The sequence below is a fragment of the Pteropus medius genome, unplaced genomic scaffold, assembly GCF_902729225.1.
Source record: "Pteropus medius unplaced genomic scaffold, Ma_sr-lr_union100, whole genome shotgun sequence".
In the NCBI taxonomy this organism is placed as follows: Eukaryota; Metazoa; Chordata; class Mammalia; order Chiroptera; family Pteropodidae; genus Pteropus; species Pteropus medius.
This window is the reverse complement of record NW_024344378.1, coordinates 9,748,075-9,773,295: the sequence shown is the minus strand read 5'-3', so window position 1 is coordinate 9,773,295 and position 25,221 is coordinate 9,748,075. Positions and strand designations below refer to the sequence as shown.

Here is a 25,221-nt window from a genome sequence, read left to right as displayed (position 1 = left end):
AGATATATTCAGTGTGATATGGAAGCTAAAATGTAGTCAAACTTTGTAAACCAGTTCATTAATGAAACACTGCATTGTTAATTAGTGCACACTAGAGCATAACTTTATACTGTATTTATAAATCTGTGTTTTAGAAATAGGTGCTCTTTTAAGTTAATTTTGGACCCTGGGGGTAAACCACTATTACTGAATAGTGTGTTTAAAATTTAGAAAGACCCGAATAACTGTGTAAAAATAAACATTAGAAAGCACAGATTATAGCTTCTTATCTAAACATAAATGAAAATTTTCTCCCCACAGTTTTAATTAAAGAATCAAAGAACCCATTGTTTATCAAAATAGTACACCTGAGCTATGGAAATTAGATTTGGAGGACAAATACCTACACTTGTAGGAATAACTTTAAAACTGCTTTTTTTTTTTTTGTATGCTGGTTATTTTTCTATTAGAATGATCTTGTATTATGTAAATTGGACCTTGAGATGTAAATATTGTAGTGATTTCACTTGTTGAGATACCATGTGCCATACACTAAATTTACAGAGAAAACCTAGCAAACAGTCAACAAACTGTTTCTTTAATTCTTAAACGTAAGACAAACTATGGCTCTACAAGTTTGTCTTACGTTTAAGAATTAAAGAAAAAATTAGGATCTTTTGTTCCCATTTTCAACCAAACTATTAGACAAAAATTTTTAGTATATTATATTGATATATTACATATTTTATTCCTTAAGTTATTCAAACACTGAAGTTATATTTAGAATAAATGAAAAATACACATGATTTTTGGTAATCTAAAAATAAGATATATATATCATATATATATATTTCTTTTTTTGACTAGCTCATCTTTGTGGAGAGGGATGGAATCATATTGGAGATGCTTGTCTTCGAATCAATTCCAGTAGAGAAAGCTATGACAATGCAAAACTTTATTGCTATAATCTTAGTGGAAATCTTGCTTCATTAACGACCTCTAAAGAAGTAGAATTTGTTCTCGATGAGATACAGAAGTATACGCAACAGGTAATGACTGTACTTATTTATATTATGAAAATATGCTATAATTATTGGCAATGATTTATTCTTCTTTTTTAATACATTATTTTTACTAAATCTCGGAAGTAAAACTAGAATTAATTTCAAAAGTAAACTGACAGAGGACTCATTCTGTATATGTATTTTGTAATAAGGTTTTATAAATTATTCATCTCATATTTTGCACAATAAACCACTACATAATCTTACAAAGAACTCATCTCATATGAGTAAATACACTTAAAAACATGGCATATAATTTAAGAATTTGTTTTTAAGTGTAATGACTTTGTAACTTGAAAAATTCCTCTTAATGAAAACACTAGACCAACACATTGGCTATATTTGGATATATGTATATTTTGTGTGTATGTGTGTATTATGAGTTAAGTTTTTGAATTATGCTATTTTCCTAAGTATAGATTTGCTTGAAATAATATACTAATGGTTAGTAGGACTAAAACTCATTTTTAAAATATATGGAAGATATTGGAATATATAGCACTTGAAAGAGTTTTAGTTTTCTGGAGAATTGTTTTATGGAAAATATTTCCATAGAAAGGGAATATTTCCTTGAAAACGGTATCAAAATACTATTTTATAAGAAATTTCCAAGAGTAATTTACACTATTTTCTATTGTTAGGATGTTAAAATATAGTCAACTCTTAATACATTAAGTAGGAGATTTGGAAATAATTTACTAAATCTAGTTTTGAAATACTTTATTTAGTCTAGATACTGATGTGAACTACCTTGAAGGCATTTTTTTTTTATTGAGATCTAATTGACATATAACATTATATTAGTCTCAGGTGTATACACAGTGATTCAATATTTTGCATGTATATTGTGAAATGATCACTACGATAAGTCTAGTGAACAACTGTCACTATATGTAGTTACAAAAAAAGTTTTTTTTCCTGTCATGAGGAGTTTTAAGATCTACTCTCTTAGCAGCTTTCAAATATGTAGTACAGAATTATTAACTATCATCACCATGCTTTACATTTCATCCCCATGACTTGTTTTATAACTGGATGCTTGTACCTTTTGACCCACTTCACCCATTTTGCCCTTTGCCCATCCCCTGATGCTGGCTACCACCTGCCTCTTTTGTTCTCTATAGCTATATGCTTATCTTTTTTTATTTTATTTTATTTTATTATTTATTTTTTTAAGATTCCACATATAAGTGATCATGTTTGTCTTTCTCTGTCTGACTTATTTCACTTCGAAATAATTTACTAAATCTAGTTTGTTTGAGAGCTACCAGACTTATGGCCGAAGAATAAGATGTATGTGGTGTCATATAGGGGAGACCTTTTGATTTTTTTAATTGTTTAGAAAAATGTGACAAGGTATATTTATAAACTTTTATTCTTAGTTACATGGAGCATGCAACATAAGATCTGTGTATATTCTTGTGATACCAGGAGCTTCATTAATTACAAAATTTAGAGATAATTTCCAATGAACATTTGGAAATTAGTTCTACCGAATATGTATTACATATAAAGAGCTTATTACTGGTAAATCCACATTCATTGAGTTATATGCATGAGTATTTGACATGAGCACTCCTGCTTTTTTTCCCTTGTTTATAAAATATTATTTTTATTTCTTACACTATAACCTTGAAATGTACTATTAAGATATACATAAGATAGTAGTTGGCATTAGTGCTCTACTGCTTTTTTCCTTATTTATAAAATATTAGTTTTATTTCTTACACTATAACCTTGAAGTGTGCTATTTTAGAAGTTGCATATTTCACGGTTACTTGTATTGCTTGTTTTTTCTTGCTTATAATAAATCATAAAGATTGAACTAACAGTTATTTTGGATGTGTGATGTACTTAAATTCAATATTTTGTGGACTAGCGTGCCCTGCAAATGAAAAATGTTTTGTTTCATTAGAAAGTTGAGCTTTAGTGAAATTTCAAAGGTGGAAAGTTCCACAGGGTGACATTCCATTAAGTATATCTTACATAAAATGAATTATATCCCGAGTCATTGCAATTGTATAAACTTAAGATAACCCTTCTTTGGCAAATAAAGATCAACAAATTCATGCACTTTAAACAGATATCCTGGGTCAAATAATCATTTACTTATCGGAAATGGCTAATGAAATGTTGTAAAGATTTATGGTGTGCTGTTGTAAATTTTCATAATACAGTAATTTATCTTTCATTTTCAACTGTCTGTCCAGTTCATTTACTGGATAATAGTTACTTTAAATGTTTTATCAACTGCTTCATTTTTCTATTCTACTCTTCCTTGAAGATTTTTATCATGATGAGTTAGGGAGTAATATTTCATTTTAAGTGACTTGTCTTTACTATAGAGAGTTTGGAAATATAGGCAGAGTTGCCGTAATGTGAAGCACAATCGTTAATCTGAACTATCTATGTTGGATTGACTCCTGCTGTTATTATTAAGAACTGTAAAATGTTATAGCTTTTTTATTATAAAAATATCTCTCAGAATAATGTATGAAATATATGATGTTCACAAGGCATAGCAGCATGTGTATTATAATTAGAAACATTATTTATTAAGTACTGTCTCTGTCTCAGGAAATAGATGGTGGAAAATATCTCTGTTCTAATGAACTTTGCTTAGCAAAATTTATTGACTACCTACTATGTGTACAGTGCTCCTAGGTTATATGAAATCTAGTGTCATAATGAACATACATAAGATATTTTAATTTCATTTAAAAATATTTGTTGAGTGTTAACTATGTAAAATTTATTAAGTTTATTTAAAAGTGTATTTATATACTTTACAAATTTCTAGGTCTATGACCATCTTTATAAACTCTGTAGGACCATTTGTATAACATTTATGATAAATACCGTATAAATATCTCTCAAAAACTCAGATGGAGAGGCATATTTTTCTCTACCCTGATAGTCTATAATATAAAAAAAAGATGATGGGGAGTTTTGAAACCACTTAACATTATAGTATAATATCATTAGCTTAATAACTTAGAAAATAAATATATTATTATGTATGTTAAGGTAGAAGCATTTAGGAATGTTAGGAAGATGACAGAATGGGAGTTTTTAATGCTTGTCCCCTCACAGAAACATTGACTTGAACAACCGTCTGTGTACAAAAATACCTTTACTCAGGTAAGGAATCCAGGTGAGAGATTATAGCACCTGGGAGAATCATAGAAATAAGGAAAATCTCATTGAGGAGGGTAGAAAGGACAGTTTCATATTTCCTGCATCATCTTTCCCCAAGGCTATGCATAGCAGTGAAGCGTGTGAGAAACACCCTCAGCAAAGGGAGAGGAGAGCGACCTGAACACCTGTCTTTGTCATGGACCTCCATCCCGCCCCGTTTTAGATCGGCCCTAGTGAACCATGGTGCTTGGCTGGTCCCCATGTATCCAGGTACTGGGCATGCTCCAGTGCCAGACTGGCCCATGGCCTCAGGCTCCAGTTGGCACCCATACACCCAGCCTTCACGATGGCCCCCTTATGGCCTGAGGCCCCAGGCACTCCTTAATAGACCCCAGTGTAGGCTTGGCCCCCGTGGGCTCAGGACCAGGTCCACCACGGTGTACTCAGGCTTCAGGCCCTCTTCTATGGGCCTACTTCTCTAATCCCAGGTAGCAGGCCTACCTTCATGGACTCAGGTGCAAGGCCTTCTAAGGCCAGGCTCACAGATCTAGGCACCAGGAGTGCTCAGTGGACCGTGGAAACTGGCTAGCCCCTGCATACTCAGGGCCAGGGCCATACCTGTGGGCCTAAGTCCCATGCTTGCCCCAGCACCAGCCTGGACCCAAAGAATTCAGGCTCAGGACCCACCTCTGTGGACTCAGTCCCCAGGCCTACCCTAATCAACCCTTGTGCCAGGCTGGCTACCACAGGCTCAGAATCCAGGCTTGTTCCTCTGGACCCACGCACCTGGCAGGCCCATGTAAAAGGGTCTGGTCACCCACTGACCTAGGCACCAGGCCAGATCACCCAAGGACTCCAACAATAAACTCACCCATGGACCCCACGGCATAGCCTGCCAGAATCTCTGGATGGGCTGACAGTGAAGGGATTTTTTTTTTTTTTAATTGAAACCAGTCTGTGAGGAATGAAAGAAGTGATTACTTCTTTAAATGTGTAGACACTAACACAAGACCATAGAGATCATGAAAAATCAGGGAAACATGACATTACCTAATGAATAAAATAAAACCCCAGTAACCAGCCTTAAAGAAATGGAGATCTACAAACTGCCTGACAAAGAATTCAAAATAATACTCTTAAAGAAACTCAGTGAGCTACAGGAGAACACGGATGGACGACTAAATGATATTAGGAAAACAATACATGAACAAAATGAGAAATTCAGCAAAGATACAGAAACCATAAAAAAGGACCAAACAAATTACAAAGCTGAAGAACACAATGACAGAATGTACAATTCCATAAAAAATCTTTAACAATAGACTCTATCAAGCAGAAGAAAGAATCAGTGAGCTGAAACACAAGTCATTTGAAATCACTCAGCCAGAGGAAAAAAAGAATGAGGAAGAGTGAATAAAGCTTACGATACCTGTTGGTAGACCATAAGTGAACAACATATGCATTATGGGAGCCTCAGAATGCACAGAAAAGAGAAATAGGCAGAAAACTATTTAATGAAATAATGACAGGAAACTTCTCAAATATGGAGAGGGAAATGAACATTCACATTCATGGATTCCAAAGAATTTCAAATAGCTCAAACATAAAGAGATCTTTACCAAGATACATTAAACAAGTCTATAATAAAAAGCTCAGCATCACTATCGTCAGGGAAACACAGATCAAAACTAATTGAGATATTACCTTCACCTGTTAGAATGGCTATTATCAAAAAGACAAAACGTAAGTTTTGACAAAGTTATGGAGAAAAGAGGACCCTTGTGCACTGTTGATGGGAATATAAATTGGTATGTAAATTAGTATAATCAATTTGGAAAACAGTATTGAGGTTTCTTAAAAAATTAAAAATTACCATATGATCCAGCAGTTCCAGGTCTAGGTATATATCCAAAAGAAATTAAATCAATATCTCGAAGAGATATCTATACTTGTATGTTCATTGCATCATTACTCTCAATAGCCAAGGTATAGTAACAAACTAAGTGTTCATCAATGGATGAATGGACAAAGGGAATGTGAGATATATAATGGCATATTATTCAGCCTTAAAAAAAAAGCAAGAAATCCTGCTATTTGCAACAATATGGATGAACCCGGAGGACATTATGCTACGTAAAATAAACCAGACACAGAAAGACAAATACTGTATGATCTCACTTATATGTGGAATCTAAAAAATGTCAAACTCTTAGTAAAAGCAGAGATTAGTAGAATGGTAGTTGCCTGAGACCCGAAGGTTGGGGGAAAAAGTTTCAGTTATGCAGGGTAAATCAGTTTTGGAGATCTAATGTACAACATAGTTATTGTAGTTAATAATAATGTAGTAATACTTGAAATTTGTTAAGAGAGTAGATCTTAAATGTTTCACCACATACAGAAAGTAACTATATGAGGTGCTAGGTATGTTAATTAGCTTGGTTGTGGTTAATTGTTTCACAGTGTATGCTTATGTGAAAATATCACATTGTGAATCTTAAATATGTACTATTTTTGTCAATTATTCCTCAAGAAAGCTAGAAAAAATAAAAAATAAAATCTCTAAAAAGGAAAAGCATAACTCTGAAGCAGAAACAAGAGGAGAAAAAGATGGAGGTGCTTCTTTTTATTTTATTTTATTAAATTTATTGGGATGACATTGGTTAATAAAATTATATAGGTTTCAAGTGTACACTTCAATAATATGTCATATGTATACTGCATTGTGTGTTTACCGCCCAAAGTCACATTTCCCTTCCATCACCATATATTTGACCCCCTTTACCTTCATTTACTCTAATGGAGTTTTGGAAAGAGCAGCTTAGATCAAGAATCTCTCATTATTTTTTTTTTATTATTATAAGAATAACATTTTAAAATTGAGGAATGATTAAAATAAGGTATGTAAATACAGAATATATTTTGTTTTCAAGCACTAAGAATATTTAGTTTTGTGGCATTTGCAAACCTCCATTAGTTAACTTTTAGGCAAAGTCAGATTTTATTAGTTTTCTTGATCTCTTTAATAATGAAGATAGATGCCATTAATTTATCTAAAATTGCTTGAAAGTCCTAATGTACTATTAGAGGTCTGAACTAGGAGAGTGGTACTTGTCATTCTTCTTAGTCCTTTCGTGAACCTGTTATAAAGTTTTCACTCAGCCTCTGTAAACTGTAGATCTTGTTTTCCATTTTCTCATGGTGCGTATAGTGGCCATTTATCTTCAGACTCGTGACCTCCATACTGGTTACATTGGTGGCAGTAGTGGTGGCGGTTGGGATAGCAGCAGCAGGAGTAGCAGTAATAGCAACAGAAATAAGTTTGTAATGATCTTGCTTCATAAAATAGATATTTATATCCTCATTTAATAGAAGAGGAAAGTGGGGTTCACAAGAGCTAATAAATAAGTGACCCCAATCATATAGCTAAATACAAAGTATATTAAAAATAGTGTTCTATTCTACGTCGCTCTCCAAAATGTGCTGCAATTGTTGATTGTCCTATGTAGTAGAAATATTTAGAAAGGCAGGCAGTTCTGTGTATTTTCAAATGTAATTTCTAATGATAATGAAATGTATCCTAAGGAATGTAGCATAGTATTTTTACATCTAACTTTTTTTAATGCCCTTTTTGCTGTTGTTTACAGAAAGTAGCACCTTGGGTGGGCCTGCGCAAGATCAATATATCCTACTGGGGATGGGAAGACATGTCTCCATTTACAAACACAACGCTACAGTGGCTTCCTGGTGAGCCGAACGATTCTGGGTTCTGCGCATATCTAGAAAGGGCTGCGGTGGCAGGCTTAAAAGCTAATCCTTGTACTTCCATGGCAGATGGCCTTGTCTGCGAAAAACCTGTTGGTGAGTAGTCCACTAAACTAGCATTTCTTTAAAATCGTGTTTGCAACCTCTCTTCCAACCACCCCCTTACAGGATATGGTCGTCTGTGGGCTTGGGGTAACTTTTGCCATCTTTTTATGCTGCTGTTCCCCTTGTAGATTTTATCTTTATCCACATTACCCACTTATTGTTAGTGACCTTTGCATTAACTTACGAAAATAAAAAAGTTTATTATTTTATGTGGTCTTTATTTCTTAGTCGAAATAATGAGATTATGACTATATGGTTGTAGTTAATTCAGGATACTGAGAATCTATTCTTAATTGGTTAATGGCTTTTACTTATAATGATAGTCTTTGGAAGAAAGATTTGTCTTTAACAACTAATTTAGAATCATTTTAATCTTGCAAATTTATTATTTATTTCAGTTGGATTTTTGTTAAGTGATAAAGGAATATTGGATTATTTTCTTTTTAAATATATTTTTTATTGTGGTAATATATAACATAAAATTTAACCAATTTAACCATTTTTTTTCAATTTTATTGAGATATAATTGACTTTTTAAACCATTTTTAAGTGTAGAGTTCAGTGTCATTAAGTATATCCCATCAACACCAACTATCTCCAGAACTTTTTCATTTTCCCAAACTGAAACTTTATATACTTTTACCAATAACTCCCCATATCCCACCTCCTACCCCGACAGTCACCTTCTGCTTTCTGTCTCTACGAGTTTGACTAATCTAGGTACCTCATAAAAGTGGATCTTAAGGTGTATATCCTTTTGTGATTGCTTATTTCCCCTAGCATAATGCCTTCAGAGTTCATCCATGTGTCAAAATTTCATTTCTTTTTAAGCCTGAACAATTATCTGTCGTATCTATGTACCACATTTCATTTTTCTATTTATTCATTGATGGAACTTGAGTTGCTCCACCTGTTGACTATTGTGACTAATGATGCTACTATGAACATGGGTGTACAGATACCTATTCCAGTTCCTGCTTTCATGTCTTTTGGATATGTATATATAGGTGTGTGTGTATAGATTTATACATACATAGATACACACACACACACACACACACACACACACACAGTAGAATTGCTATATCATATGGTAATCCTGTTTTTAATTTTTGAAGACTCTCCATATGTTTGTCATAGAAGCTGCAGCAGCAATGTACAATGGTTCCAATTTCTCCACATCCAACATTTAAAAAAGAATTAGTCACCCTAATGGTGAATTAATTTATTTTTGTTGTTTATATCAGACATGTTCACTGACAGGACATTTGCTTTGGTAAGATGTGGAATATTTATGAAATTGTGGCTAGGAAAGTAGATAATGGTAGAGTACACAGTATTTAGCTAATAGATAGAAAAACTGGATAGAAAAACATGTATTATATTTCTGTTTGTAGTTTTTAAATTATACAATTTTATGTACATTGTAAAGGTTTAAAAATTCCCAAGGAATTATACAGTTCAAATTTTATAGCAAATTTAAGAGGTATTGACATGTCATCTTCATTTCCATTTACCTTATGTAATTTTTGCTATAATTTTTCTCAAACACTTGGCTTGAAACATTCCCTAAACAGTAAAACACTTGAAAACCACTTACTTGCGTTAAAATGCAGTTACAAATAAAACAATTATGTTTGTTGATTTATTCCAGTTAGTCCAAATCAAAATGCAAGGCCATGCAAGAAACCATGCTCTTTAAGGACGTCATGTTCCAACTGTACCAGCAACGGCATGGAGTGTATGTGGTGTAGCAGCACCAAACGATGCGTTGACTCCAACGCTTATATAATCTCTTTTCCATATGGACAGTGTCTGGAATGGCAAACTGCTACCTGCTCTCGTAAGTATTTACCTAGAGTGACTTCTCATTTAACAGCAACATAAATCATTTTTCCGTGATGGATAGAAGAATTAAACATTTGAGGAGGTTTTAAAAAATTGAGAAAAATTATTGTTACAGCTCGTTTTAAAACCTAGTAATTCTGTAAGCCCCTGACTTATATTATACCATCAATTTGAATTCTTCTAGATATCTTACACTACATGTTAACATTTTGCCACATTTATCCTCCTCTCAACTCTGAGCATATGTTGCAAACAGCATAACATTTCATGACATAATAGAAATGAAGTTTGTTTTCACAAGGATTGGATCACTGCCAGGTAAATACTACTTCTAGAAAATACAATATTGCTTTGAGGCAAAGTATAGTGCCTCTCTTTCCTACAAGGGTGAACAGAACATATAATTTTAAAAGCTGTGGAACAAAATAACTGTTATTGGACATCATCAGCACATATATAGACTCTCCACGGGGAAAGCAAATGTGACAATAGACCTAACAGTGAAAGAAAAGACCTATGGAAAAGAAAAATCCATCAGACTAGACTGACTGCTCAAGGAAAAAATGGTAGAAAATAAAGTCTCTATAACAATCAAGAAAAGAAAAAAGCAAGACCAAAAAAAAAAAAAAAAGACACAAAAGCAGAACGGAAGAACTGAGCTAGGTGTGCCTGACACCCCCACCAGCAGTGGTCATTATTTAGTTTATCGGTGGTAAAAATGCAGTTCATACTTGTGTTTAAATAGTTCACACATGTAATTGACCTTCCGGAAAAGCCCAGTTATAATTTTTATAACAGAATTACAAAGTTCTCAAAAAATTCTCTTTAGAGAGATAAAAGCCCCAAATAAAAAAATTGTTAAAAGGAAAAATATCTGAATCTTAGCAAAGAGATGGAAAGTACAAGTGAATTTAAGAAGTATTGAGATATATCTAGAAATTCCAACAACTGCTTACTCATTTTTTACCATTATATTTAATTCTTTTTTGTGTTTTTAACCAAGACACTTTTATGGAACAGGGAGGAAATACTAGGAAATAAAAAGGGAGTAGGAATGATGATGATATCATTGCTCAAAATCCAAGTGCTGAAAGCAGCTGAGTGTCACTGTTTGGAAGATGCCAGCTTCTCCGCAATGGTTTTGTCATGCTTTTGCCATTAACTTTGTCTTTTTAGTATGAGGGATATATAATCAATTTACATGATCATATTCTACTACATGTGTCTAGTTATTCACTAAATGTATAACAGTAGTAAGTTCTTAAAACCATGCTTATAGCTGTAAATAAAGCTGCATTAGGAATGGTCTAAGTTTTATGTTGCTTTTAGAAGTTGTTTAAGGGGTCATTTGAGGTTTTTTAGTAAATGGAACTTGAAGGAAACTTTTCTTTGAAAATGAGAAACAAGTATAGATTTTGCAATATTCAGTGTTTTCCAGTTATAATATTGTGATATTAATGCTTAAAATTTACAAATTAAAGGAAAGAAATATATTTGAAGACAAATTTTGCTTAGTGGTTTCTAAGAAAGCTTTGCTAATAATGAATTATTAATAATATATTTAAAGTAGTTTGATACTCTTTGTAAAAATGAATTTCAAGGAGATTATTTAAAGCAGTAATAAAAGATTTAGTTTTTAACACATAGAAGTTCAAATCAAAATGCAATTGATATGGTGAAAACAGAGTAATAGGAAACATTAGAAAAAGTATACATCCTAGAAATCTATATTTCTTTCAATATTTTACAAGTTTACATACATCGATTTAAACATTTTTTTTTCCTGGCAGTTTTTTTAAAATAAGCGTTATTTTTTTTAGAGCCATATTAGGTTCACAGTCATATTGGGAGGAAGGTGCAGAGAGTTGGCTTATGTCCTGTGCCCCCACACGTGCATAGCTTCCCTCGCTATCAGCATTGCACACCAGACTGGTACAGTTGTCACAGTCAATGAACCTCCGCTGACACATCATTACTGGCCAAAGCCCATCGTTTACATTAAGGTTAACTCTTGGCATGGTACATTCTTTAGGGTTTGACAAATGTGTCATGGTACGTTTCAATTGTTATAGTAGCATACTTCTGTGCCCTGCCTCGTCACCCCTCACTTTTCCTAACTCTTGGCAATCACTAATATTTTTACTGTCTCTGTAGTTTTGTCTTTTCCAGAGTGTATTGTAGTTGGAATTATATCGTATATAGCCTTTTCAAGTTAACTTTTTTCACTTAGTAATACGCATTTACATCTCCTCCATGTCTTTTCATGGCTCAATGATAGGTTACTTATTTTTAGAACTGAATAATATTTCATTGTCCGGAGACACTACGGTTTATTTAGCTGCTCACCTACTGAAGTGTATTTTGTTTGCTTTCAGGTTTTGGCAGTTATGAATAGGGCTGCTATAAAAATCCATGTGCAGGTTTTGGTGTGAACATAAAATATAAATTTATTTGTGTAAATATCAAGGAATGCAATTATTCGATAGTATGGTAAAGTATAATCAGTGTTCCAAGAACCGTCTTTCAACATTGCTGTATTTTGCATTTCTATCAGCCATGCATGAGAGTTTCTGTTGCTTCACATTTTAAATATTTGCCGGCATTTGGTGTTGTCAGTATTCTGGATTTTGGCTATTCTAGCAGGTGTGTAGTGATATCTGATTGTTGTTTTACTTTGCCTTTCCCTAATGACATATGAGGTGGAGGTACTTTTCATCCTTGCCATCTGTATATCTTTTTTGGTGAGATGTCTGTTCAGGTCTTTTGCCCATATTTTTAATTGGGTTGTGTGTTTTCTTATACTGAGTTTTAAAGTTCCTTGTGTATTTTGGATAGCAGTCTTTTATCAGATGTTGTCACCAGAAAGTATCAGTCCTTTATCACCAAATATCTTCTCCCAGTCTATGCTTTCTTTTCATTCTCTTGATAGTGTCTTTTGGAGAATAGAATATATTTAAATTTGAATGAAGTTTGGTTTATCAGTTCTTTCTTTCATGGATTGTGCCTTTACTGTCTTTACTAAAACATTGTAACCAAAGCAAGGTCATCTAGATTTTCTTACATGTAGTTTTGCTTACATTTCCCATGCTGTCTACTTTATGCATTAGTTTGCTTAGCATATTAATTATAGTTGTTTTAAATTCCTGGTCTGGTAATTCCAGTTTTTTTATTATGTCTGGTCGATGCTTGTTCTGTCTGTCTTCAGTTTGTGTTTTTTGCCTTTTGGTTTGCCTTGTAATTTTTTTCTTGATAGCCAGAAATGATATATGGGTAAAAGAAACTGCTGTAAATTGGGAAGTATTATACAGTCCCATGATAGGTCTCAGTCTTTTGGTGAGCCTGCGGCCCAGACTGTGAACTTCACAAGTGTTTCTCAGTTTATTTTTCTTCTCTTGGGTTATGGTACAGGCTGGTTGGAGGGAGCTGGAGGTTGTGTATTTCTTGTCCCTCACCCAGACTTGGTTTGGGTACTTCCCTTTAACCAGGTCAGTTAGGCTTTGCTAAAACTCCAGTGGTTTGGGCTGGGTTTTGTTAAATAGTTTCTCAAGGTACAAAGAACAGAATGCTCTTGCATATTTAAAAATGGTTCTTCTTCTCCCCTCTGTTAGAAGCACAGGTTTTTTTTTTTTTTTTTTTTTTTGCATGTTCACTGAGAGGGCCTGCTAGAGCCCCTGGAAGTAAAACTCTCAAAGTATAGGAGTTCTCCTATGCCTGGATCCCCTCGGAGGTTTTAACTCTGAGTTGCCCACAGTGAGCGCCCAGCAATTCTTCAATTACAGTTCAGATTTTCTTACCCTGGTACTGCTTCCTATAGAGGTTTCTACTTTGGTAAATTGTGATTTTCTGTGTCTTCCTACCTGTCTCCAATTTTAGGGCCAGTAGTTTGCCCTGGGACCTGATGTCTCTGGTGAATGTAAGAATTTTTGATTTTTCAGTTTGTGCTGCTTTTTACTTTTCGTTAGGATGGAGTGGTGTCTTCTAAGCTATTTAAATGCTGAGCTGGAAACAGGAAGTCTTCATTAATCATTTGATGACATAATTTCTTGCAGATTGATTTTTCAAATTCTTAGACATTTCAAAAACCATATTAAACATTTTAACAACTTAATCTTTCAAAAAGCCAAAAATAAAATAAAATGATTTGCCGTAATTACTCGTAGTTCATACATAGTCTTCATACTATTTATAACTTAGGAAAAAGCACAGCCTGTAAAAGGTTTCCTGTTACTGTTTTCTCTAAGAAAGAAAACATTAGAGTCTGTCAGTTTTTGAGTCAGCATCAAATGCTAAAGAATGAATTTTCTACAGGTTAACATTAGTCACTTGTGTTTAGTGACTCAAAGAGTAATCTTTCTTTTAAAATTTATTATTAAATAAATATAGGAGATGATACTCATTTTCCACCTTCGTAAGTCCAATCTCTGAAATGCTTAGCATGCAAACAATTTCTAACAACAATGTTGTTATGAATTAGATTAATTTTTTAATCCAGAATTTTGCTATCCCTGCACAGCCCTCTATATTGAATTCCTGATGTTCACTGAGTCGCCTGTGTCATTTTGCTTGCAGCAATCCAAGGGACATTTTTGTTTCCAGTCATATTAAAACACCGAGCAGCAATTAAGTTATTACCACCACAACAATGAAACTGAGTCTGCCAGAAAGCTACCATTTTTTTTCCCTCTGGGAAAAAATGTGACTAGAAGACATGATTCATGGCACCTCATCCCTGTGTCACTATCTTCTGTGTATAAACGATTCCGAAGACAAAGTGTACCTGTTCTAGCAAAAAAAAAAATCAGTAAAAGTAATTAAAGTCTCAGCCGAATATAGGATAGTCTGTGAATTAAAAATTTAAAACGTTACATAGGAACTATTGTAAATAAGGTGGCAGACTGTAAAATGTTTATACTTGGAAAAGGCATCACAGTACTGATAGGCTCTGTTGAGGGTAGTAGGTTATACATCAATTAAACAAAACAGGTTGAGCTTCAGTGAGTGGGCCTTGGAGTGATATTCTGCAGCCCTGACAGTCAGAGGAGGCTGCCGCTGCCGGTTGCCTGACCGAGTATCCAGTTCCCATGTTCCCATTCAGTTTGGTTCTTGGGTTGGACTGAGTTCACTCCTCACAGGCTGGCCAATGCTAGTATCTTGGGCTCTTGGAAGGAGCATTGCGCATGAGAGGCCGTCCTAGTGGGGCTCAGCTATCTCAGGGGATGGGCAGGTATCACTCACACTGGCTGTTCACAGGCAGATGCAGTTTTTTTCTTAAAGGCCCTTACTAGGCACAACAAAAACAAACTAACAGGGCTCCAAGTCACAGACAATGGCGAATGTGAGCCCACATTCAATTCCCCAAAAGCCCTGATACTGGCCAAGTTCAGAAGTCATTAAGTACTGACTTCATTTTTCTCCATGTCATTGTCACCACAATTTTTAAACCTCAAGCCAGTCCATTTACCTCCTCTTTGTTCATGATGTATGTTTGATTTGCTTTAAGTAGTTACTGTCACTTAGTCATTACCAAAAAAATATTTAAATATACTACAGATGACTTTTTGCAGTCTTTTTTCAGATTATATTTATTTTTCCATTCACTTACAATTCTATTTGAATATAAAGTCATGTAACATATTTGTTAATGCTTCTGTCATGCAGCTCAAAATTGTTCTGGCTTGCGAACCTGTGGACAATGTTTGGAGCAACCTGGATGTGGATGGTGCAATGATCCTAGTAATACAGGAAGAGGGCACTGCATTGAAGGATCTTCACGGGGGCCAATGAAGCATCTTGGAATGCACAATAATGAGATGGTCCTTGACACCAGTCTTTGTCCTAAAGAAAAGCATTACGAGTGGTCTTTTATCCAGTGTCCAGGTAATAAAATGTGATGAAAACAAGTTCAGTTTTTCAAACAATTGAGTTTTTCAGTCAAATTGTTTTTGAAACAATTTTAAAACCCAGAATGATTTTTCCTTTCTTCTAAAAAAGATTTAGAAAAAAATAATGAAAATGAGGCTCAAAGTTCCAAGATAAAAAAAATATTCTTCCCTCTGTCCATCTCTATTGTGTAGATGGTATTCCGTTTGCAGTCGCTAAAAAGACTAACTAGATGCATAGCACGTAGCGAGTAGATTTGGTTTCATGTTAACTGCTAAGAAAGAACATTGGCTTCATGCCTGTTTTCTACCCTATAGTATAGTCTTTTATTATTCATAGTATTCTAATAGCTTAGAATTCAAAGGCACCTCTGAGGATCCGGCCAAACTTTATGCTAAGTATGGGAATGTTCGCTATAATATCTGCGATGGAATTAGCTGGCTTCACTTTGAAAGCTGCCATCAGTATTCACTACCGTTCAGTTTTGAAGGTTGGTAGTTACTGGTTTTCAGGGCTTTCTTTTTCCCATACGAAGTCTGTTCTTATACTGAATAATATCAACCTTCTTGACAATTTAATTTATTCAATATATTTTTATTGAGTGCTTACTATGTATGTACGTATGTGCCAAGGATTATTTTAGATGCTAGAGAGACAGCAATTAACAAATTAGGCTAAAATCACTGCATTCATGGAGCCCATATTTTTAATTGAAATTAATAAAATTGTTACACATATACATACATATGTGAAGTTAGATGGTGATAAGTGCTATTAAATAAGTAAGACAAAGAAGGGAGAATAAGGCTTGCAATTTAAAATAGAGTGGTAAGAGCAGATCTCACTGAGAAGTGACAATAAACATCTTGAGTAGATGAGGGAGTGAATCTTGGGGACATTCCAGGAAAGAGTATTCTAGAAGAGGTAACAGCCTGACATAAGGACTGGGGAGATAGTTTATTTGAGAGGTGAATCTAGGAAGCACAACTGAGGTAATACAGACTTTGAAAGAAGGGAGAAAAACCAATAATATGTACATTATTAAACTGGTACTACACTAGGAAATTTGGACTCAGACCCCCTACTTACCTATCAAGAACCAGGTGGAATGCTCCTCAGAGTTGACCCACTGAGGGACTGGGGGAGGGCAGGAGGGCATTTATTACTAGCTCTCATCCCTCATTGGTTGAATGATGCCTCTGGAGGTATTGTACTTCTGAGCTATGCCAGTATGTCTGATTAATAGCTTTCCCTGGTACTAGTGAAAATTCTGCAGCAGAAACATAAAGAGATACAGTAGAACTTGCTTTAGGTGTGATGCTGATAATGTGTTTTATCAAGACCAGATGGACCAAGGGAGTGTGGCACAGGGTGGGAGAAAACCTGCTTCATAAACTTTGAAATTTATGAAAACAAAAGAGGAACAAATCGTTAATTCATACAGCAGCATGTCTGAATCTTATATGTGTTTTGCTTAGCGAAACAAATCAGACCCAAATGCTACTTGTTGTATGATTTCACTTGTAAAACAATCTGGAGCAGGCAAAACTGGAAATCAGTCTAAATCAGATTGGTTATTTGCCCCAAGTAGTTAAAGGTAGGGATTGACTCAAGGGGGCCTCCCAGTGGAATTTTTTGAGTTTTGAAACTGTTCTTTATGATACTGTGATAGTTGATATACGACTATACATTTGTCAGAAACCATATTGTGGACCACAAAGAATGAAAAAGTCGATCAGGATGTCTGGGGATCCCAGGATGGAAGGATGGAATGCAAACTGACAAGTAAATTTAACTGTATTACAAATGCCATGATCTCATCCAAAAAAAAAAAAAAAAATAGCTGACCTAAGTAACTTTGGAAAATAGGGTTTTGACTGGATACTCTAATGCTAAAGGAAAAGAACTATACTTACACACTGTATTCTGGTTAGTAAATTTGTTTCTCACACATGGTACAGGTTAGCAATTTTAGTAATACCTTATATGTTAACTTGGTTTGGACAAATAAGTAAATGAAGTATGTTTAATGTGAGAAGGTTTCTGACAGAGAAAAAAGTTAAAAGTAAGCAAGGAGCGAAGACTGCAAATAACCTCGTGGTGTTGGATTAGGGTCTGAGATAACAGCATGAATTCGTGTGCGTGTGTGTGTGTGTGCGTGTGTGTGTTAATATAGCTAGTGTGTACACATAGTTAGAATATATTTATATATATTTCCTGGCTCTGTTTGCAGGGAGGGCCTAGAAGCCACGATACCCCAGTAGCAACGAGTAAATCCAGTGCCCACATCTTGGTTTCTCAATACTGTTTTCCAGTGAAATGGCCAATTCTAGGGCTGAGACAGGGAGACTATAGATGAGCCTGGAGCATTGTTTTAGTGGCAGAACGTGCTATTAAAAGAAAAAGAAAGATGAGATTATGTCAGGGGGCACAGAGCCAAGTTAAAAGAGTTCTCAGTAGATCACATCTGGGCAAAAAAGAATAGTGATTGTATTGGGTTGTAGCCCAAAGTGAAATGATATGAAACCATCTCCATGGTTTCCTACTGATTTAAATGACTGAATTAATAATAAATGGACAAGGGTAGACAAATATTTCTTACAGAAAAATTCCAAATAATAAATGTAGAAGGAATGAGGGAAATAAAAAAAAAATCACTGTTAGAACCCACAGTAATAATTACTGTAAGAAAAATCCACTTAAGAATGTTGAAATTAATGGGTGAAACTTTAAGGTGAAACAGGATATTTGCATATTTTAAAAGTAAAAGAATGGACCCATATATAGCTAACAAATCAAGAGAAAGCTGAATTGGCTATGCTAATATCAGTTAAATAGTTTTCAGAGCAAAAAATATCATCTGGAATAAAGAGATTCGCTTTATAAAGATTAAATGGATGAATTCAGCAAAAGGACATAACATTTTCTAAACGTTTTCACCTAATAACAGACTTTCAAAATAGATGAAGGTTTAGCGGTGTATGACAAGGATCCTCTTTTATTTTCCAGAGATGTTATAGTTTACTTCTTTCTTTGATTTGTGTAGGTGGCACTGTACCAGTTTGTTTTTCTCTCACTGCTTTATTTTAGAGAGTATATTATTTTTCTATTGCAGCATAAAACATTATCACAAATTTGTAGGCTTAAATAATATCCATTTAAAACACACAGTTCTGTATGTCAGGTGTTGGGGCATTGGCCTGACTGGCTTCTCTGCTTTAGGTCTCAAAAGTGTTGTGAGGCTGAGTGTTTTTTGGAAGCTCTGAGGAAGAATCTGCTTTCAGGCTCATTCCGATTGTTGGCAGAATTCAGTTCCTTGCAGTCATAGGACTGAGATGCCTGTTTTCTGGTTGGCTGTCAGCCAGTGATCACTTCAGCTTCTGAATGCTCACATCCTCCTCCGCATAGAAGGGTTCATCTCCTACTAGCATTGTAGTCTCAAAACCTCAAATGGGATCCCTCACAATTTTAATCTCTCTTTTCAAGTAGATACTAGTTCCTTGTCAGGGATCATCTGATTGGGTTTATCCAGGATAAGCTCCCTTTCTTAAAGTCAGCTCTGTCACGTACCTAGTCATCAGAGTGATTATCCCATCATATGTACAGCTCCCTACTGCACTGAAGAGACCATTAGTGTTTGATTGCATAATGGAGTGCTATAACCTAGCTTCGTTGACACATAAGACTAACCATCACACCATGCAGTTTTCCCGTTTAAAGTGTGTAACTCAGTGGTTTTTAGCATATTCACAGAATTATGCAACCATCACCACAATTAATTTTAAAACATTTTTATCATCCCCCCAAAGAAACCTTATGCTTACTAGTCACTGCATGTTAACCCCCCACCTACCCTTGTCAGCCCTAGGCAACCACTAATCTTTATATCTCTATGGATTTCCCTATTCTGGACATTTTATATAAATTGAATCATACAATTGTAATCTTTTGTGACTGGTTTCTTCCACATTGCATAATGTGTTCGAGGTTTATCCATGTTGTAACTTATAGCAGTACTTCTTTTTATTCCCAAATCATGTTCCCTTATAAGAATATACCGCATTTTGTTTACCTGTTCATCACTTGTTGCTGGACATTTGAGCATTTTCAAGTGTTGGCTTTTTGAATAATGCCAACTTTCATGTACAAGTGTATGTGTAGACATATTGTCATTACTTTGGGAATGGAATATCTGGGTCAAATGGTAACTATGTTTAATCTTTTAAGGAACTGCCAGCCTGTTTCAAAGCTGCCATATTGTTTTACGTTCCCACCAGCAATGCATGAGGGTTCCAGTTACCCAACATCCTTGCCAATACTGATTATTTTACATATTTTAATTATGGTCCATGCTGGTGAGTGTGAAAAGAGGTACCTTGTTGTGGTTTTGATTTGCAGTTTATTGGTGGCTAATGATGTTGAACATCTTTTCATGTGCTCGTTTGGCCATTCGTATGTCTTCTTTGGAAAAATGTCTATCAGATTCTTGACCATTGTTGAACTGGAGTATTTATCTTTCTATTATTGAACCATAAGAGTTCTTAAAATATTATAAATACAAGTTTCTTATCAAGAATTGATTTGCAAATATTTTCTCTGTGAGTTATATTTTCACTTTCTTGATAGTGTCCTTTGAATCATAAAAGTTTTAAATTTCGATGAAGTGCTGTCTGTCTTTTCTATTGTTTCTTGTGTTATTGGTGTCATTCCTGTGAAACTGTGCATAATATAAGATTCCAAAGATTTATGCTATATTTTCTTTTAAGAGGTTATTATTTTTAGCTCTTACATTTAGGTCTTTGATCAGTTCTTTTTTTTTTAATTACTCTTCATATGTAGTGTGAGATAGGTACTTAATTCTTTTGCAGGTGATATCTGGATGTCCCAGCACCATTTATTGAAAAGGCTGTTCTTTCCTCATTGAACTTATTTTTCATTTTGCTTATTTTGTTTTTCATCTATAGATATGATATTTTAGTCATTTTATATTTTCCATTTCTCCATATTCTTGAGTATATGGAGAATTCTTTTAATAGCTGTTTTAAAAATCCTTCTTTGCTCATTCCATCTTATATGCCATTTCTTTGTTTCTATTGACATATTTTTTTTACTGATTATGGATCAAATTTTCCAGCATGGTTATTTTTAATGGTATCTGGATATTATTTATTTTTTATAGTTTATTATTTGGTTATGTTCTATATCTTTTAGTGTGTCGAACCTTACTCTGGGATGCAGTATGTTATGTGGGATCTGTATGATCATTTCAAAAATTGTTTTTAAGGCTTGTTAGGGCTTGTGCATTCCAGCCTTCAGTCCAGTGCTAATTTGTTTCCTCTACCAAGACAGTGCCTTTCTGTGGTCTCTATACAATGCTCACTGTATTATGAGGTCTCCCCACTTTGACTAGGAGGAATACAAACTATTCCCAGTCCTCTGTGAGATCTGGCATTATTTGACTATTTTCTGGTGGTTCTTTCTCCAGCTTCATGGGGTTTCAAAATGTGATCAATTCATTATTCAGTCAAAGATTCAAACCCCTCTCCAGATTGCTATGTGCAACTCTCTCTTCTGTAGGATTTTGCCCCACAAATTTTAGCCACCCTGAGCTTTGACTTCCCTGAACTTTGACCCTTGTTCCCTCAACTAAATATTTCTAGAATGCCTTTGTTTGGGTTTCTTTCCTTGGGCTGCATCTTCAAATATGCCTCTAGGTAGCAAGCATGGCAGTCATATTTTGTTTTTTCTTCTCTTAGGCATGCCATTCTTGAGCTGCTTGTTAATATTTGAAAATAGATGTTTCATACATTTTCTTTAGTTTTCTTATTTACCATTAGAGGTCAGTTATCAGAGTGGTTAATCCTTCATGGGCAGAAGTGGAAGTCTTCAGTGTATTTTTATTTACAATTAATCTCTTGTAAATAGTCTATAGGTCTTGCTTTTTAAAAAAAAATCTAGTTTCACAATCTCTGTTTTTTTTTAATCAGAGTATTTAGTTAATTAAGATTTAATATAATATTAGTATTATTGAGTTTAAGTCCTATCATTATGATATTTGTTTAAAATATTTCCTTTATTTTTCCTCTGTTGTTCCTCCTTTGGCTTTTTTTTTTTTTTTTGGATTAATTAAGTGTTTTTTAAGTCCATTTTTATCACTTTCATTGGATTTTTAGCTATACCTCTTTTGTGTTTTTTTTAGTGACTGCTGTAGTGATTGTAATAGTCATCTTTATCTTAATCACAATCTACCTTGAAACAATATTATACTACTTCATATATAAGGTAAGAATATTATGATAGTGATTCCATTTGCTCCTTTCCTGTCCTTTGTATAATTATTGCCGTATATTTTACTTTTTTATAAGTTGTTAACCATAAAATACATTATTATTTTTGCTTTAGACAATTTCCTTATAAAGAAATCATAAGAAAAAATTCTCTTTATTTATCCATATTGTGATCATTTCCTGTGATCTTTATTTTTTCCTATAGATCTGAATTTCCTTCTGCTAGAATATTTTTTAGCTCCATGAACTTTAACTTAAATATTGTGTTTTTAATCATAGCATTAAATTATCATAGCTTTCATATACCTGAAAAAGTTTTTATTGTGTATGTTTGTGTCTTCATATTTGAAGGATATTTTTACTGGAAATAACATTCTGAGTGGACAGATATATTTTTAAAAATAATTTGAAGCTGTAATTTCCTTTTCTTCTGGCTTCCTCTTATTCTCTTTAAGAATTTCTCTCAGTTTTGTTTATCTTTTGAAAGCAGTATCTCTTTTTCATCCCTCTGACTTTTTTTAAATAGATTTTTTCTCTTAGTTTTTGGATATGAGTAATTATAATATGATGTACCTAAGTATCGGTTTTATTTTTTACTATGAATCATATGACTTACTTTGTAGCTTTATGTTTTTCATCATTTTTGTAAAGTTTTCTGCCATTATCTCTTCAAGTATTGCTTCTGTTCCACCGTGTCATTCTTTCTCTATTTCTAGGAATTCACTTCACTTTTTGTCTTGTTTTTAATCTTAAAAGGAAAGCTTTCAGTCTTTCATCATTAACTATGATATTAGCTATGAAGTTTTGATACATGCCTTTTATCAAATTGAGACAGTTTTCTTCTCTTCCTTGTTTCTTGAGTATTTTCCAATCTATAGAGATGATCATGTGGATTTTTTTTCCCTTTATTTCTCTGTTAGTATATTGTGTTACCTGATAGATTTAACATATGTTTAAACAATCTCGCATTCCTGAGATAAATTCCACATAGTCATGGTGTATAATCCTTTTTAAATGCTAGTGGATTCAGTTTGCTAGTAATTTGTTGATGATGTTTGCACCTGTAAGCAATTTGGTAGAATTCATAAGTTAAGCTATACTTTTCTGGCATTTTGTTGTTTATTAACTAAATCTCCTTATTGGTAGCCTACTCATATTTTTTATTTCTTCTATTTGGTAGTTAGCGACTTTCGAAGGTTTTGCCTTTTTTCATCTAGGTTATCTCAGTTATTGGCATAGAGTTGTTTATAGTGTTTCCTTATAATTTTTTTCCCCACTCTTTGTCAGTAGTATGTCTCATCTTTCATTCTTGATTTCAATAATTTGTGTCTTCAATTTTTTGGTCAGTCTATCTAAAATTTTGCCAATTTTGTTGATCATTACAAAGAACAAACTTTTGGCTTCGTTGATTTTCTTTATTGTTTCCTACTTTGTATTTCACTTATTTTCACTGTAATCTTTATCACTTCCTTTCTTCTGCTTGTTTTAAGTTTAATTTTCTATTTATTTTTTAATTTCTTAAGGTGAAAAGTTAGGTTGATTTGAGACCTTTTTCTTTTTTAATGCAACCTACCGCTATAAATTTATTTTTAAGCAGTGTTTTTGCTTCATTCTGTAAGTTTTGGTATGTAATGTTTTCATTTTCATGTACCTAAAAGTAATTTGTAATTTCCCTATGATTTCTTCTTTGGCTCATTGGTTATTTAGGAGCGTGTTGCTTAATTTCCACATATTTGTGATTTTCCCAAATTTTTCTTGCCATTGGTTTCTAATTTTATTCCATTGTGATTAGAGAACATATTCTTTTTATGACTTCAGTCCTTTCAAATTTACTGAAGTTTGTTTTATGACTTAATATATAGTCTGTCCTGGAGAATGTTTCATATGCACTTGAGAAGAATGTATATTCTCAGGCTGTTGTATGGATTATGCTCTATATGTCTTTTTGGTCCATTTGGTTTATAGTGTTGTCCAAGTCTTTTATTCCCTTGATGATCTACTGTATGGTTGTTCTATTCATTATTGAAAGTGAGGTATTGCTGTCTCCCACTATTATTGTCAAATCGTGTATTTCTATTTTAATTTCTGTCAGTGTTTACTTCATGTATTTTTAGGCTCCGTTGTTAGGTGCATGTGTGTTTACAATTTTTGTATCTTCTTGATGGATTGCCTTTTTTATTATCATAAAATGTTCCCGCTTATCTCTAGTAATATTTTAAAAAGTTTTTTTATCTGACATTTGTATAGCCACTCCAACATTCTGTTGATGGCTGTTTGTATGCTATATCTTTTTCCATCCATTAATTTTCATTCTGTTTGTATCTTTAGGTGTATCTCTTGTAGACAGAACAGGTCTTTGGCTTTTATTCAGCCTATCAATCTCTGCCTTTTGATTAATTATTTAATCCATTCACATTTAATGTTATTATTTATGTAATTGGATTTACGTGTTATTTTACTTTTTTTCCCCATATGTCTCATGACCTTTTTGTTCTTCTGATCTTCATTTATTTATTTTTTGCAGTAAGTTAATATTTCCTAATGTAAAATTTTTGTTTATTTAATGATTTTTCACTGTTTTTTGAGCTATTTCTTTAGCGATTACTCCAGACTTTACAGTATACATCTTAACTTATTAAAATATGCTTCAGATTTATATTAACTTGATTCTAGTGAGATGAAATAATGTTGCTCTTATGGGTCTCTTTCTCCCCTTTTTTTGGCAGTGTTATTCATATTATGTCTATATATGTTGCAAACTCAACAATACATTTTTGTATTTATTACTTTATATAATTTTGTCTTTTAGTAAATCTGAGAGAAGAAAGGAGGGCAAGTATATCTTTACAGCTTTTGTTATATTACTCTTTGTATTTACCTTTTCTGGTTTTCTTTATTTGTTCCTGTGAATCTAAATTTCTATCTGGTAATCCTATGTCCTATTCTTAGCCCAATATAGGTTTCCTTCAGTCACTTTCTTTGTGCTGTTATTGAGAAATATATTACATTTTTATATGTTATAAGCCCAATAATACCATTATGTATATTTTTAAAAATATAATTTTTAAAAAATCAGATAAGAGAAGAAAAGATATGAAATATATATTTTTACTGGCTTTTGTAATGATGTAATGACTGTTAACAGTGCTCTTTGTTTT

The 25,221-nt window shown here is 33.6% G+C and overlaps 2 protein-coding genes across 15 annotated transcripts in view; one reads left to right on the top strand and one right to left on the bottom strand.

The window, feature by feature from the left end:
- Window positions 1-25,221, top strand: part of ATRNL1 (attractin like 1) — a 627,375-nt gene that overhangs the window by 115,908 nt on the left and 486,246 nt on the right. For 10 of the 14 annotated variants that reach the window (XM_039871115.1, XM_039871112.1, XM_039871111.1 and 7 more), the window contains 4 exons: window positions 847-1,028; window positions 7,826-8,039; window positions 9,703-9,891; window positions 15,555-15,773. In XM_039871115.1, the coding sequence (XP_039727049.1) occupies window positions 847-1,028; window positions 7,826-8,039; window positions 9,703-9,891; window positions 15,555-15,773 (804 nt within the window). Of the gene's footprint in view, window positions 1-846; window positions 1,029-7,825; window positions 8,040-9,702; window positions 9,892-15,554; window positions 15,774-20,003; window positions 20,114-21,975; window positions 22,059-24,872; window positions 24,891-25,221 lie in introns of those variants that run through there. The other 4 variants (XM_039871125.1, XR_005654640.1, XM_039871124.1 and 1 more) reach the window with 4 other exon arrangements.
- Window positions 1-25,221, bottom strand: part of LOC120609742 (translation initiation factor IF-2-like) — a 449,818-nt gene that overhangs the window by 117,828 nt on the left and 306,769 nt on the right. The gene's annotated exons all lie outside the window — the stretch shown is intronic.